Source organism: Bos mutus, chromosome 3 (assembly GCF_027580195.1).
Source record: "Bos mutus isolate GX-2022 chromosome 3, NWIPB_WYAK_1.1, whole genome shotgun sequence".
Lineage (NCBI taxonomy): Eukaryota > Metazoa > Chordata > Mammalia > Artiodactyla > Bovidae > Bos > Bos mutus.
Genome location: NC_091619.1, coordinates 60,349,719 through 60,367,416, shown reverse-complemented (window position 1 = coordinate 60,367,416; position 17,698 = coordinate 60,349,719). Strand labels below are relative to the sequence as shown.

Here is a 17,698-nt window from a genome sequence, read left to right as displayed (position 1 = left end):
TTTGGTCTAAAAGTACTTTGTTCACTTTTATGCACAAAGCACAAAGTTTTGAAACATAAAAGAACTGTAAGATAAAACACATAGCAAAAGTATAAATTGTTAGCTCGATTATGAATGATCTTAAACTTTGGTTTGTATTTGTGAAAATAAACTTGTGCATTGATTATGGCAACTTGAAGAAAGGTAGTATTTGTCTTAAGTATAAATTTTGGTAAAATTAAGTGTTAATAAGGTGAATTTTTCTTTTTTGACCTATAATCATTGAAACTTATGCTTGCTTGTATAATCTTTTAACTTTGCTTAATTCTTGTTTTTTCTCTATGAATGATAGTTTTTGTGTGCCCTGGGACCTTGAAAGCAATTGTGGACTCACCATGTATATATGAAGCTGAACAAAAGGCAGGTGCTTGGTGCAAGGACCCTCTTCAGGCTGCAGATAAAATTTATTTCATGCCCTGGACTCCCTATCGTACTGATACTTTAATAGAATATGCATCTTTAGAAGATTTCCAAAACAGTCGCCAAACAACAACCTATAAACTTCCAAATCGAGTAGATGGTACTGGATTTGTGGTATATGATGGTGCTGTCTTCTTTAACAAAGAAAGAACAAGGAATATTGTGAAATATGACTTGAGGACTAGAATTAAGAGTGGAGAGGCCATAATTAACTATGCTAACTATCATGATACTTCACCATATAGATGGGGAGGAAAAACTGATATTGACCTAGCAGTTGATGAAAACGGCTTATGGGTCATTTATGCCACTGAGCAGAACAATGGAATGATAGTTATTAGCCAACTGAATCCATACACTCTTCGATTTGAAGCAACGTGGGAGACTGTATATGACAAACGAGCTGCCTCAAATGCTTTTATGATCTGTGGAGTCCTTTATGTGGTCAGGTCAGTTTATCAAGACAATGAGAGTGAAACAGGCAAGAATGCAATTGATTATATTTACAATACCCGATTAAACCGAGGAGAATATGTAGATGTTCCCTTCCCCAACCAGTACCAGTATATTGCTGCAGTGGATTACAATCCAAGAGATAACCAACTCTATGTGTGGAACAATAACTTCATTTTACGATATTCTCTGGAGTTTGGTCCACCTGATCCTGCCCAAGGTAAGAATTTTACTTGCTAATGCTTATATCTTTTATAAACAGTTTATTTTTAAGACTTAATTTATCCCTCTTTATTTTCTTCCCCTCTTTGTAGTTAAAGGGCAAGTGATAACATTGTGGCATTTCAAATTGTCATATAGTGTGTACATTTTAGCCTTATTTTGGTCCATTTTCTTTTTCTGAATTTCATTTAAATGTTGGTTTCAAAAAATTGTCACATCCTTCGTCGGTTTAGATTTCCATTGCTAAAAATGTATTGCCAACTACAAACCTGTTAGTTTTGTGTGTTTTTTTCCTACCTGACTTCTGAATTGATTAGAATCTGTGTGCAGACCTCTTAACTTCTTGGCGCCAGTGGTTAAAGGAAATGTGTGTTAGGAAGTCCCAGGAGGATTGCTAGGCTTGATGTACAGTGCCAGGCATAAGTGTTCTAAAGTTTTGGTGTCTGCTGTCTCTAGATCATCATGTAAAATTACATGTTTTTATTTCCCAATAAATTTGTGATGGTATTAGGTCAATATTTCTGGATTTTAACTGTTACACATGGACTAAGCACTAGATGATCCCAAGTATTGCTTTATGAAGACAGTTCTGCTAGCATTTTTAAAATTTGTGTTCTCTTTAAGTATCTTTATAAAGGATCATTGCTTTATAAATCTTTGGAAATATATTTTAGTTTGTCAAGTTACTTCAGTTCTGCAGTAAACAAGTTTTGAGGGTAAATTAAGTTTTGAATTTTCATTAAAATAAGATTACCTCATACACATGATAAAAGAATGATCTCTTAATATATTATTATGGAGTTTACCTAATTATAAGTCTTTTCTAGTTGAACAATAATATTTGTATTTAAAAGATCTGAATTATTTTTTCAATTTTATGAGTTAATTGAAATTTTCACATTATTGAGTTATTTCAGAATTGTAGGAACCAGAATGTTCTTTGGAGTAACTAAATCAATCTCTTCAACAAGGTGGAACAGGAATTAATATCTTTTTCCTCTGTTAAAGCAATATATAACCATATGCTTAAACACAGCTACATATACATGTACATATTTTTAAGGAATAATGTAACTTATTAAGTCAGTCAGTAAGTAAGTGACTTAGTAAGTCACCAAGTCCTAAATATTGTCATAGGCTTAGGACTACAAAAGCATGAGCCATTGTAGTTGAATTCTAACTTGAGTTATAGAATATGAAATGTGTGATTTTTCTTCATACCATATGGGTAGTAATGACATGCTTTAGTGCTGTGCTATGCTGTGCTTAGTCACGCAGTCATGTTTGACTCTTTGTGACCCCATGGACTGTAGCCTGCCAGGCTCCTCTGTCTATGGCAACTCTCCAGGCAAGAATACTGGAGTGGGTTGCCATGCCCTCTTCCAGGGAATCTTCTCAACCCAGGGATCACACCCAGGTCTCCTGCACGGCAGGCAGATTCTTTATCATCTGAGCCACCAGTGCAAGCCCTCTTTTTGTTTAATTCATGTATATCTAGAATTTGTTGGCTAAAAATTGTAGTAGTGTGCCATTGATAAACTTTCAACAATGAAATCTTCCATTAGGTCATGAAAATCTTTATTGATATTATCTTAGTATCCTTTATTTTTAAATTCAGACATATCTTTTTCTCTTGAGGCCAGCAAGGGATAGTTCCTATATCTCAGCTGTTTTCCTAAAAGTTAGTACCATGGTTCTCTCATATCCTATAGTTTTGTAAAAGGCAAAGTTTAGTAATTGACAGAACTTGACATTGTAAAAGGGTCTTCCCTGGTGGCCGAGTCGGTAAAGAGTTTGCCTGCAATGCAGGAGTCCTGGGTTCAATCCCTGGGTCTGGAAGATGCCCTGGAGAAGGAAATGGCAACCCACTCCAGTATTCTTGCCTGGAGAATATGTATTAATCTTTTTTTGTAACCTGTATTGCCCTCACAGTTGTTAAATGTTTCTTGGGTAGCAGTAAATCTCTTCCCCTCCATTAGGAAAAAAAAGTAAAAAAAAAAAAAAAAATTAATGCCGATTATAATTAAATAACTCCTAAAGTTGAGTACAGGTTGATTGAGCTCAATAAGGAATCATTGCCCGCCTCCTTGTCACAGAGCACTTTATGGAATACAAGATGAGTAATAATGTCACTTTCCACTTGTGGCATATGTTCTAGTAAATAATTTGACCCATTTCAGATGAAAAAATCTTTGATAATTTTGGGTGATTTTTGAAAAGAACAGTTACTAGCTTTGAAAATGAGAAACTTTGCCATATGTGGTAGCTTTATTCCTACAGCAGTGTTGTGTTATCCAAAATAGCCATTCTCATATATTCTCAGAAGGTGAAAGTCCATACTGACTTCTTATTAAACCATTAGTGGTAAAAAGTTTTATTTGACCTAAATTTTTCTTGCTGATGTTTGAAGCATATTCTCTTATTTGCTTGCTCTTCATAACTCATCTTCAAATGCTTTTAGAGAGACTCCTGCCTTGCTCGTCCAAGATGTGTGCTGATATCTAACTGCATGTAAATGGGGCCTTGCAGAACTATTCTGGCCCATACATTTAGGTCAAACCAGTAAGCCACTGCTAGCAAGTCTATGTACTGGCTTTGCTATCATGTATGTAGCCAAGATATATATTGTGTTGTTAAATGGATAATTTTAATTATGGACTGTTTCACACTGTATTAGCTGCAGTATTTTTCCCTATATAAATCCATGCCTTCCATTCCTAACAGCACAAGTATGTTATTACTTTGCCTTCATAGTGCTTTCAAATACATCTTCCTGTTTTCTTTAAATTTTTAGCTTTCTGTCTTCTCTACTTAGTTAATTTGCTCCATTATCCTAAACTAGATCTGTTTTTTCTCTTTTGCTTTCTTCCTCTATAATGTTGGCTTAGGGAAAAAAAGCCATTTTGGTCATATATTAACTGTTTTCTGTGTCTTAATCTGAATTGATTTATACTTACTTAATCTGTCTGCAGATTTGTTATCCGAAACATTATGGAAAAATATTGTCTTGAGTTCTGATGGTTTCTGAATATCTGACTTAGAGTAATAATGAAGCATGGCAAACAACATGAGGGACATTTTTTTAAGAGAGCCAGTTAGATTTATTATTTAAGAAGTGTTTAATATAGAATATTTCTTAAAACATCTTCCCGCTGATAATGAATGGTTAATTAAAAGATGATTGGTGTTTTTAGATATTGAATAAGGGTAAATTTAATAAATCTGCTGCACTTTTTGCCTTACTAGACTATATTCTCACTCTAGCTTGTAATAATGGATGAATTTGGGGCCTTGGAAGAGGGAAATAACTACCCTCTCATTTATCATAAATACATATTATCCTTAAAATGTTTTCACATGGGAAAAAGCTGATAATAATTAGCAAGTTCTTAATAAATAACTGGCATAGTAAATTTAACCAGTCTGTTTGTTGAGGTTTTCATGGGTACTTATTAATATATATGTGTATTAGCATTAATGTCACTGTTTCTAGGTCTCTGTACTTAAATGATATATGGTAGGTAGAATGCTAAGTCATTTAATCTGTGTGTTGATACAGCACCTGATAACTCTGGGAAGGCTGTGTACAGTAGGGTTCAGATTTACAATATAATTCTATTGTGACTTGTCATGTTTCCTATTACCATTTATAGGAAGTTCTTGAGTTTTGAGCCTTTTGCCACAAACATTTCATTGTGAAACTTTTTACTATTACTGTTTTAGTACCTTATATTCCCACATTTTTTCTTCTTTTAGAGATTTACACAGAGCACAGTGTCAGTTAAATGCTCCAAAATAAGGACATATTGCTTGTGGGGTGTCATACTTTCTCAGAGTCTATTAAAATCTTTTGTCTAGAAAAGTAAGATCATAACATTTAAGAGCATTATGGACAAGTGACCTTAAACAAACTGCTTAACCTCCTCCAATGCTTAGTTTTCTGTTCTGTAAAAGAAAGATAATCATAGTGCCTACTTCATGGGGTTGTGGTAAGGATTAAATAAGATGATCTGATGATCAATGAGTGATGATTAACACAGCATCTGGTACATAAATGCTGAGTAAATGTAAGCTTTTATCATCATGGGGTGCCCTGTTGTGACCTGTCTTCATCTAAGGAAAGAAACATTAATTTTTATAAATATCTCCTCATCTCTAGCTTCAGTATTAGAAAATTGCTTTTTATTGAAGTTCTTAAATCTTGTCCTTGCACAGTTTTGTAGTTGTCCTCCTAAAGGGTTACATTTTGCCACTTAAAGTTGATGTTCAATACCCCAAAATTTCATTGATTCACAAGTGAAGAATGTGTTGCTTAAAGAAGTTTAACTTCTTTTAATGAACAAAAGATAAAAGATATGAAAATATATTATCAGTGACACATGGAAATGGGCTACAGAATATTTCAGAAAGTTTTGTGCATTTAATAGAGGTCATTTTATTGCCTACCTTCACTCATTTATTTGAATCTTTACTGATGCTTAGCTAACAGATCACTAATTGTATATTGTTAATACATATTTCAGTCATTAAATATGTACTAATTAGTACAGTGTCAAGGGATACATCAGATGGGGTAGCATTAAACCATTCTGCTCTGCCCTTTTCTCTTTGCTCCGATTTCCCACCCCCTTTAAGATTTGATTCAACAACATTCATTTAACACTTCTTCAAAAGATTGTGATGCTTTTGACAAATGTTAATTGAGAAAGCACTGAAAACTTGGCTGCATTGTAATCAAAAGAAAATTATGAGGTTTAACAAGATGTCAGGCAAGTGCTTTACAGAAAAAAGATAAACAGGTTTGAATAGGTTTCTGCAACAGCTGGCTAGGCATGATGCTTGACTAATGTACAAAGGATTCTCTCATATGATTAGTAACCAATGCCTTGGAAATAAACCAGTTGGTTAAGAAGTTTCTCTAGTGAAAAGAGACTGTCAAAAATGTATCTTGCACTTATTGGTAACAAGAAGTTTCTCACAACTAAAGAACTAGAAATAGGTGTACACTGCTTTTTCTGATAAACTTAGCATACTCTGTCATAGAGTCAGAATTATGCAAACTATCTAGGGACCAGAGCTTAAAATACTAATTATGTCAGTGATAATATGAACTTGTTTTCTAAGAAGTTTTAATGTTCTAGTCTGGTTCTTATGTGTAGTAAAACCATAAAATAACTTAATGTTTTATAAGATTATCATTAAAAATAGTTACTTTTAATTTGCTCTACTTGATTTAAATTTAAAGCCTCAAAATTATAAAGTCTTAAGATTCAGTAATCTAAATGTTGATAAAACTTTAGTGTGATCACCTAATAGATTTTAAACGATGCCATTAAAGTTTTACTGACAGAATTTTTTTGTTTTTTAAACTAAGTGGTCATTAATGAAGGAAAACATTAAACTCCATTCTTATTTTAACCTAATGGATTTAACAGTTTAAAAATAATGTTGGAAGTCCAGAATAACCTTAAATTTTTTTTCTTTTTAAATTTCTGCTTGTAAGTGAGTTAACTGTAGGTCCTTTTAAACTCTCTGTTAATATGTAGAATTGGTTTTGAATTAGGCATAATTTGGTCCAACTTGTTATCTTGATGAGATTACAATATAACTTCTGATCAGAACTAGTTTCTTTTCATATCTATGTTTTCAAAAGTAAAGATGTCAAAGCCTCAGATGTTTCCTTAGTAAAACAGAACAAGCATGCCAAGCTTATCTTCTGTTTGGATCTAATCAGCCATGCTCAAAAATCTTTCAAGCAAGAATGGCTGCTGGGTGGAAAGATGTCACAGTATTTGTTTCCCTGTAAGATGTAGAGTGGGTGACTTGAAATTTTCTATTGTCCTAATTATATGTAATGGTCAGACTTTTGTTGATACTTTGAATTTTATTGTTTCAGAGTATGAATTTGTATATAAATGGCTTTTTCTAAATTATGTATCTGATATGACACCATATTTGATATGTATATTGAAACTTTATATTAAACTATCCTGCATTTCCTGTTAGATGATATATGTTGAAATTGTACATAAAATGTATTACTAAATATTTCATTGAGAAGTAAACCTAGGACACAGTCAGAGAGCAAAATCTAGGGTAGAACCCAAACTGCCAGTTGCTTAGCCAACAATATGAATGAGTTGGAATAAATGAAGAGATTCATTCTTCTTCCTACCCTGTGGATATTCTCAGTGATCCCATTTTGTTGGTTTGGGATGGTTGTGTTTTGTGTGTGTGTATGTGTGTGTGTGTGTGTGTGTGCCTGTGCAGACGTTCACATGAATGTGATGTGTGTTTGAGATTAACATACTCATCTCTTTTCCATAGTGCCTACCACAGCTGTGACAATAACTTCTTCAGCTGAGATGTTCAAAACCACAGTATCAACCACAAGCACTACTTCACAGAAAGGCCCCATGAGCACAACTGTAGCTGGATCGCAGGAAGGAAGCAAAGGGACAAAAGCACCTCCAGCAGTTTCTACAACCAAAATTCCTCCTGTAACAAATATTTTTCCCCTGCCAGAGAGATTCTGCGAAGCATTAGACGCGAGGGGGATAAGGTGGCCTCAGACACAAAGGGGAATGATGGTTGAACGACCGTGTCCCAAGGGAACGAGAGGTATTTCTGTCAAATATTGATACTACATATACTATTAAAACTTTAAGGAGGTTCTGAATTACACTGAAGTGATTTTATTTGAGGAAAAAGATATTTACAATAGCTAACTTAATTGTTATTTTGTTACTTTAGTAATATAGCACATGTAGACAACTTAAAAGTTTTGAAACTATAAAAGTCTTTTAAGATCAGGCTTTGAATTCCTGCTCCTTCTTCAAGTCCTAGGTCAAGCCTGAGATTTAGGCCCATGGATTCTCTAGTGAGACTGCCTAACAGCTGTGTTTCTCATTGCAAAGTATCATTTTGGATGAGTCCCAAGAAAAAGGGCTTTTTGTTCGTTTGCTGTAAATGTCTGATATTTCTGTGCCGACTTTATATTTACTGTTTATATTCTGCTCTTTGTCAGTTATTGTCAACTACTTCCATTAGCGTTTATTCAAAATTTAACACATGGAGTAGAATCATCATAGTGGATTTCCCGAATGCATGCAGGAAAAATGGTTTCAATTTCACTGTTGTTTTCTGCATCTGTTGTAGGAACTGCCTCGTATCTCTGCGTGCTTTCCACTGGAACATGGAACCCTAAGGGCCCTGATCTTAGCAACTGTACCTCACACTGGGTAAATCAGCTGGCTCAGAAGGTTGGTTGGAACCTTTTAATATGATACACATTGGTGATTAAGGGCTTTAACTTCTAACATAAATAATTTAGCTTTGTATGTTAAGACCAGCTTCGATGTTCTTTGTTCAGTATGAAAGTAAAAAATTATGCATAGTTTTGTCTGTAAACTATTTATTCAAAGTTACATATGTTTTAGGGCATGCTGTTTTCTATGTGAAGCTTTTTAATGAGTACATACTTGCTTAATTTCATTCATATTTAGTTTGTTCTGTTTCTTTTGATGTTCGTAAGACAAATAGTGCACTGGCCTAATAAATCAAATATCATTAAGTTTGCAACTGAATCCACAGAATGCAAGCAGATGTTCATATCACAGCTGATTATGACAGAATAAGTAAAAATGACTTTAAAGGCATTAGTAACTTTAATACAGTGCAATGTAGTGACATTTTAGTTTTACCACCTTTCTGAAAGGCAAGCAGTAGATAATAACCCTCAGTGTTATACTGATTACATTCTGACTTAAATTTCTGGATCATTGGAATAAATTAATAAGATTTTTAAGCAGCAGTTTAAAATGGTTGCAGTGAAATGAGAGAGTTGTCTCAAAAAATTTTTAAAGGACTTTTTTTCTCTTTTGTTCCCTTTAAATGCCTGCCTAAGAATTTCTTTTTGAGGATCTAAGAACCTTTAATCATCTGAAATAAAGAGAAAGTTATTGGTCTCAGTTAGTTGCAGATTTTGACATGTCTGTGTATATTTTTCTCACCACAACAAAGATCCTAGGGAAAAGAGCAAGAAGCCACAAACAACAAGAAATCTTTACTGAGATAATATAAACTCTCATTTCAGATTAGAAGCGGAGAAAATGCTGCTAGCCTTGCCAATGAACTGGCTAAACATACCAAAGGGCCAGTGTTTGCTGGTGATGTGAGTTCTTCAGTGAGATTGATGGAGCAGTTGGTGGACATTCTTGATGCACAGCTGCAGGAACTGAAACCTAGTGAAAAGGATTCAGCTGGACGGAGTTATAACAAGGTAGGTAGAAGCTTTCTGTTATTTTAAAGTAGATATTTTGTATGTCTGCTCTGGATTCTTCGGCAGTTGACTGCCTAACTTTTGGTCCCGATGACACACGAATAGAAACAAAACTTCTAATTTGGTTCATATCTCAAGAAATAATTGTAGTTGTGAAAGCAGCAACATGCACTCCCCTTGCTGCCCCCAAGATGATGCTAATTACCTGAGGAAAGGTTAGTCGGTGGTAAACTTCATCTACCTGGTTGTTGTCAGTGCTCTCACTCTGGAAGGCATTATCTGCAATCGGAGAGATTGTGTTAAACAACTCATATACTAATACAGGCAACTCTTGTGATTATAACAAAATTGTAATGCATATAGGAGTGTTAGATACTAAAAAGTTGTTTTCAATATTAGGTTTGGGGAGAAGGACAAGTTTTTTTTGGTAGAAGTATAGTGTGTTAGTGCTACAAATTTTTCTTACCTTGTCAAAAATTTGATAGTTATTTTAACCATACTATAAAGTGTTTATATGAAATTCATATGAATCTGAAATCTGTGGCTAAAACGCCTTTATAGGTTTTTTCTTGCTTTTATCACATATTTTGTCTCTAGTTTTATCAAGATACTTTGCATTATTATATTTAGTAAAATAAAGCTAAAAGCTGTGAATGCATGGTCTTGGCAGTCAGTATAGACTCACAGAAATCCAGAGGACTACAGTACATAATAAACACTGAGCTCAGGACCACCATTTAATTTTTTGTAGGATTTCTTCTTCTTTCCCCGTATGCAACAGATGAAAATCTAACCTCTGATTTTCTTTTCTTTTACTAAAAAGCTCCAAAAACGAGAGAAGACATGCAGGGCTTACCTTAAGGTATCTCTCCTGTGCTGTCACCCTGCTTTCTCCCTTCTTCAGCTTCCTGCTACGCTTTATCATCTTGCTGCATGAACCAATGTATTTCAGTCTTTGATAATTATATAATGTGCCCCATATCAGCTGTATAAATGTTTCTTTTCCCAGGTATATTACTCTCAGAATAAGCAAATAGCTTATTTTTATATTTTTTGGTGTTTTTGCATTCATCCAAACATACAGGAATTTAAATGAAATATCCTCTGAATTGGAAAGTAATCATAAAGTCTTGTTATCCCCTGTTGTCATCTCTGTGGATTAAAAACAACTTCAGTAAAACAGCTATGATATATTCTTGGCAGTTTATCATATCAAAGACTGTATAGTCATAATGTATGTGCATGAAAAAGTCACTGCTTTCTTATCTCTGTGGTGTACTCTTGAATAAAATAGGCTTTGTTTTGAAATTTTAGGTGTCATTACTAGAATCAGGTTGATATTGGGAGGGGCTACTAGGAATAAAACATAAGTAATGTGACTGTACTGTAGATATATATGTTTTTGTGAAGGATAATAGGAACAGAAAGCCACCGTTTGCCTCAGAATCTTTTTCTACTGAAGCCAATTTTCCTCGCTGGTATATACAAGTAAAATAGGAAACATGGTGAGGCTAACCATAGAATTATGCCAAGCTAACTGTATGATAGATCAAAATAATAATCCTACATTGCATTTTGTTTTATTCTGTGAAGTTTAGAAGTTCCTTTTGCTGGGTATATTTACTTTCTAACTTTACTCATCTGGGGACCATATTCCTAGTCAATCAAACTTTGAAGAACTTGTTTATATACGAATGAAAACAAAACAAAAGAACTTTGTAAATTTTGTAGAATAGAGATTAGTCAGAAGCTATGACTTCACCAGTTTTGGTTGGCAAGATCTGGAGAAATAATAGCATTTCACTACCTAGTAATAGACATTGTTGGATCTGAGAACTTTAAAAGAAAAACCAGTGGGAAAGTCTTTTTTTAGGTATTAATATTTTGAAAGTCCCTTATTAGACTGTTTAATGGGGTCAAAGAATTACATGCTGAAATTTATAGAATTTGTCATACTGAAATTTTCAGCTCACCTTTAAGGTGTTAGTTAACGTGTGAAATGTAATAATTGGTATGTTGCCCAGGATGTATATCTCAGTGGGAGTAGAACAGCTTTTTTTCTTTGGCAGGGAGACTACTTCAGGAATATGATTAGCATAATGATCATTTTGATTCCACTAGAAAAATACAAATGATAATAAATAAGGAGCGATTCAAATTAATGAAAGCATGCCATCAGCAAGTTATGTGTATAGGTAGTAAATTTCAGCATGACCTTAATTTCTGACCAGTGTCGTTTTCAGTATGTCTCAAATGAGCTTCTCTGTTCAGATAAGACTAATAAAACACCTTAAATTACAAATTAGAAGCTGACTTACACTATGCAAATGAAACAAATTCCTGCTTTATGACAAAGGATTCATTTGTAGCTTATATTAGAGGCTCCAGTCTGTATTTCTTGGTAACTATTGAATCTGGCCTCAGCAGACCACTTTCTGTTCCACTCCAGTTAATGGATGCAACAGTATCAATGTGAGCATTTTGACAATTTTATCTCCCAGTAGAGATAGAGAAAAGCCTTGGACTCCACTTGCAAGTATCTTCTACTTGCCAGGAAGGTCTTGGTGACTCACATGGCAGACAAAACAAGGATATTAAGATGGATTAAGCTAATTAATCTGACAGTAGCCTCAAACAACTTTTCCACCTACTCATTTCAATACAATACCTCAAACAGGCCATTTCTGTTGTGTTTGTACAATGTATGTTCTTTTTACTCAATGATTGCCAGTAGATCAGAGCAATTTATATTTGGGCTTAATGATGCACTATGACTCAGTACATGGAGAAAGAGTAAATAAACTTAGTGATTTCAGTTATTAAGCCATAGTCAGTGTACAGCTACAGTAAGTATCAGTGCAAAAGCCAACTTTCAATTTCATAACTGACTGGGTTACATTTTTATTTTATATTGTTTTGCGTGGTAATACACTAAACCTGTATATATGAATATTTATAACATATTTATAAAGACTTTATTTTGCCTTTCTGTTTTTATTAAATTATTAGTCAGACTTTAAATATTTTGACTGTTTTCCTGATCCCCTTAAAAACAGATCATTGTTTACACATGATGGTATACTCTCTGGTGTTTTTAGCTAGCCAGGGAATTGGAAGAGTGGAAATGTTCACAAATAATTTATAAACTGTGAAGTCATCTTGGTTTTTTCTCAGTGATAATAGTAGACAATGTTATAAGGCACAAATTTGGACACTATTTTAGTTCAGGTTCCCAAAACCAACATGATTTAAATTTTCAAGCAAATATAGTAGGCTACTCTAGAGATACCAATGTTTTCTATTTAGAACATTTAAGTCTTGAGGTTATATGTAGGAATGACCATGCATGTATGTGTAATACCTCAGATTAAGAGCTGACACTGGTTTTCTTTCTTTTCAATGATTGAGATATGATTAGATAAACAGAAATGAGCTGTCTCTTTATACTTAGTCTTTATAATGAAATAGTAGTTTACTAATCTTCAGTTAGTTCTATTTTGAAAGGGTCAGACATCAAGTTGGCCAGATAGTGTGTTGTCCAGGTATTTTTCCATAAGAGTAAATCATCATATTTTTATCTTGATATAATAAAGTATGTGTAATATGATAAATATTACAAGATTGATAAATATTACAATTTCACTAGTCAGTGATTGAAAATCACCTTGGTGTACTAGAAGCAGTCAATACTAATGATGGTCTTCTAATGGATGCAGGCAATTGTTGATACAGTGGACAATCTTCTGAGACCTGAAGCTTTGGAATCATGGAAACACATGAATTCTTCTGAACAAGCACATACTGCAACGATGTTGCTGGATACATTGGAAGAAGGAGCGTTTGTCCTGGCTGACAACCTCGTAGAACCAACCAGGGTGTCAATGCCCACAGAAAATATTGGTGAGTGAATCTATTGTCAAGTTTAATTTTTATTTAGAAGATAGATGTTTAAGAGAATTATGATTCCATTGTGAATCTTTTGAGTTATTTCCAAGTGCTAAGCTTTTCTTTTGTCAAGTTATGTTTGTCCCTTAATAAGAAATATAACTGATCACATTCATAAAATTAATGCAAAAGCCAAAGTCTATGTCTTATGAAAGTTGGTTTGATGTACTTTTTCCCAACTAAAAAATCATTAAAGGAAAGAAGGGTTTAGAGTACTTAAATGCCAGAATATGGATTGCTTAAGTAGTGATAATGCTTGCTATGGAACTAGGGCAAATGCTTTTCCATTTATATGATATGTTCCTAATGAATTTAAATTACTTTCTGGAATGTGTTCTCCCAAAAATATTTTAGGCACACAGATATGTGAGCCAAATGTTGATATTAAACACAACTGCTTTCAGGTGAAAATGTGGTCAGTGATGTACATCCCCCATACAGCAGAATGTTCATGCTTTACAGATTGCAAAATAGCTGCAGATAGTTTTGGGGGATCATTTAGAATTTAAATGCTGGCAGTGAGAGGCAAGAATTCACTTTTGATGATATTTGAAAGAAGTTCCATAAGTTCAGTGAAATTATACTAATGAATTAGTATAATTCTATACTGATTATACTATAATATATAATGTATATATACTAAATATATAATGATTATACTATAATCAATATAGAATTGACTTGTCAGTCAGTATCGGCTTGACTGATTTAGAATTGTTATTCAGTGTGGTTGGGCTCAGATGAAGTTTATAGTATCCCTTAGTAAAGTAAAGAAATTTCCAAAGCGTAAATGTGAAAAAAAACCAAAAGGGAACACAGACTACTCTGTCATTGAAAAAATGTATTGGAGCAGCAGATATTGAATGAAGTTCTGCTATCTAGGATGCCATATCTTATTGCCTTAACGTACCTACTGAAACATGGGACTTTATATTTAAAAATGCAGAAAAGCAAGTTGTATGGGAAAAATAGAGATAAATCTAATTATGATACATGGATTTAGATACAAAATTTTAAATAAGTGAGTTTTTAGAAAGAGGATATTATTAAAATTGTATTTTTATTTATGAGGTTTTGAAGTGATAAATAACTTAATTTTAAGTCAAAATAATATGGCTTGCTTTGGGAGAGCAGCACAAGGAAAGTGATAGTCTACCATTGCTTAGTACAAATAGAAAATAAAGGTTCTCTTTTCTGTCTAGAGCTGTTATTTCTGAGTTTAATTTATTTAGTAGTCTAATGAATTTCCTAAGATACACATTAAACAATTCTTCTCAGATGTTTTCAGGGATTTGCCTATAAGGTTAAAGGAGTGTAGACTTGATTATCTCAGAAGATAAATCATAAAAAGTATTTGAAGTGTTGTGTTGGGACCTCCATTTGTTTTTTAAATCTTTTGAAGACTATTTTAAAAGCAATGCCCCCCCGAAAAAAAAAAAACCCTAAAATTTCCCACTTAAGCTGCTTCCAAGAGTGCAAGAAGTTTTGATAGGCCAGGTTAATTTTTTAATTAAAGAACGTTATGCATAGATATCTCATAGTGTATATAGTACATGTTTTACCGACTTCTGAAAAATAATGCCCCGAGAGGGAAGTTTGAGGGAAAATCAGTTCAGTTCAGTTGCACAGTCGTGTCTGACTCTTTGCGACCCCATAAACTGCAGCATGCCAGGCCTCCCTGTCCATCACCAACTCCCAGAATCTACCCAGTCCATCGAGTCGGTGATGCCATCCAACCATCTCATCTTCTGTCGTCCCCTTCTCCTCCTGCCCTCAATCCTTCCCAGCATCAGGGTCTTTTCAAATGAGTCAGTTCTTCACATCAGGTGGCCATAGTATTGGAGTTTCAGCTTCAACATAAGTCCTTCCAATGAACACCCAGGACTGATCTCCTTTAGGATGGACTGGGTGGATCTCCTTGCAGTCCAAGGGACTCTAAAGAGTCTTTTCCAACACCACAGTTCAAAAGCATCAATTCTTCGGCACTCAGCTTTCTTTATAGTCCAACTCTCACATCCATAGATGACCACTGGAAAAACCATGGCCTTGACTAGACAGAACTTTGTTGACAGAGTAATGTCTCTGTTTTTTAATATGATATCTAGGTTGTTCATAACTTCCTTCCAAGGAGTAAGCGTCTTTTAATTTCATGGCTGCAGTCACCATCTACAGTGATTTTGGAGCTCAAAAAAATAAGTCAGCCACTGTTTCCACTGTCTCCCCATCTATTTGCCATGAAGTGATGGAACCGGATCCCATGATCTTAGTTTTTTGAATGTTGAGTTTTAAACCAACTTTTTCACTCTCCTCTTTCATTTTCATCCAGAGGCTCTTTAGTTCTTCTTCACTTTCTATCATAAGGGTGGTGTCATCTGCATATCTGAGGTTATTGATATTTCTCCTGGCAATCTTGATTCTAGCTTGTGCTTCTTCCAGCCCAGTGTTTCTCATGATGTACTCTGCATATAAGTTAAATAAGCAGGGTGACAATATACAGCCTTGATGTACTCCTTTTCCTATTTGAAACCAGTCTGTTGTTCCATGTCCAGTTCTAACTGTTGCTTCCTGACCTGCATACAAATTTCTCAAGATGCAAATCAGGTGGTCTGGTATTCCCATCTCTTTCAGGATTTTCCACAGTTTATTGTGATACACACAGTCAGAGGCTTGGGCATAGTCAATAAAGCAGAAATAGATGTTTTCCTGGAACTCTCTTGCTTTTTCGATGAACCAGCGGGTTTTGGCAATATGATCTCTGGTTCCTCTGCCTTTTCTAAAACCAATTTGAACATCCAGAAGTTCACGGTTCATGTATTGCTGAAACTTGGCCTAGAGAATTTTGAGCATTACTTTACTAGCATGTGCTGCTGCTGCTGCTAAGTCGCTTCAGTTGTGTCTGACTCTGTGCGACCCCATAGATGGCAGCCCACCAGGCTCCCCCGTCCCTGGGATTCTCCAGGCAAGAACACTGGAGTGGATTGCCATTTCCTTCTCCAATGCATGAAAGTAAAGAGTGAAAGTGAAGTCGCTCAGTCGTGTCTGACTCTTAGCAACCCCATGGACTGCAGCCTACCAGGCTCCTCCGTCCATGGGATTTTCCAGGCAAGAGTACTGGAGTGGGGTGCCATTGAGATGAGTGCCATTGTGCGGTAGTTTGAGCATTCTTTGGCTTTGCCTTTCTTTGGGATTGGAAAGAAAACTGACCTTTTCCAGTCCTGTGGTCACTACTGAGTTTTCCACATTTGCTGGCATATTGAGTGCAGCACTTTCAGCTCATCATCTTTTAGGATTTGAAATAGCTCAACTGGAATTCCATCACCCCCACTAGCTTTGTTGGTAGTGATGCTTCCTAAGGCCCGCTTGACTTCACATTCCAGGATGTTTGGCATTAGGTGAGTGTGAGTGATCACATCGTGATTATTTGGGTCGTGAAGATCTTTTTTGTACAGTTCTTTATATTCTTGCCACCTCTTCTGCTTCTGTTATGTCCCTACCATTTCTGTCCTTTATTGAGCCCATCTTTGCATGAAATATTCCCTTGGTATCTGATTTTCTTGAAGAGATCTCTAATCCTTCCCATTCTATTGTTTTCCTCTATTTCTTTGCATTGATTGCTGAGGTAGGCTTTCTTATCTCTCCTTGCTCTTCTTTGGAACTCTGCATTCAAATGGGTATATCTGTCCTTTACTCCTTTGCTTTTCACTTCTCTTCTTTCACAGCTATTTGTAAGGCGTCCTCAGCCATTTTGCTTTTTTTGCATTTCTTTTTCTTGGGGATGGTCTTGATTTCTGTCTCCTGTACAGTGTCATGAACCTCCGTCCATAGTTCATCAGGCACTGTCTATCAGATCTAGTTCCTTAAATCTATTTCTCACTTCCACTGTATAGTCATAAGGGATTTGATTTAGGTGAAATAGATGCCTGTATGTGTATGGCTGAGTCTCTTCTCTGTTCATCCAAAACCATCACAACATTGTTAATCAGCTATACCTCAATACAAAAAAATAAGGTCCTGATCTTAATGTATTCATCTATTGATTACCCAAGAATTAATGCTATGAAGATCATTTTACATATTCCAATATATTCCTATATCTTTTATTTCATATTTTGTGAAAAATATCACCCATAATTTAATGACATTCAAGATTCAACTTTTTCCTAGGAGTTGTTCTCTTTTTAGATATGAGGACTAAAATATCCCATTATCCTTTTATGTCTTCATTCTATGTTCTTATCTAAATTTATAGTGTGGCTACAGTATCTTTGTTTATTAAGACAATTTGATTCTCCTCCTTAGTGGTTTTTCCTTGAATCCCTATTTTCACTTGATTATATG

The 17,698-nt window shown here is 34.8% G+C and overlaps 1 protein-coding gene across 9 annotated transcripts in view; it reads left to right on the top strand.

Moving 5' to 3' along the window:
- The window catches only part of ADGRL2 (adhesion G protein-coupled receptor L2), a 201,299-nt gene that overhangs the window by 147,601 nt on the left and 36,000 nt on the right, over positions 1 to 17,698 (top strand). For 8 of the 9 annotated variants that reach the window (XM_070367794.1, XM_070367792.1, XM_070367790.1 and 5 more), the window contains exons 5-9: positions 332 to 1,132; positions 7,462 to 7,755; positions 8,293 to 8,396; positions 9,230 to 9,415; positions 13,132 to 13,315. In XM_070367794.1, coding sequence (XP_070223895.1) covers positions 332 to 1,132; positions 7,462 to 7,755; positions 8,293 to 8,396; positions 9,230 to 9,415; positions 13,132 to 13,315 — 1,569 coding nt within the window. Of the gene's footprint in view, positions 1 to 331; positions 1,133 to 7,461; positions 7,756 to 8,292; positions 8,397 to 9,229; positions 9,416 to 10,238; positions 10,278 to 13,131; positions 13,316 to 17,698 lie in introns of all 9 variants that reach the window. The other variant, XM_070367799.1, reaches the window with a different exon arrangement.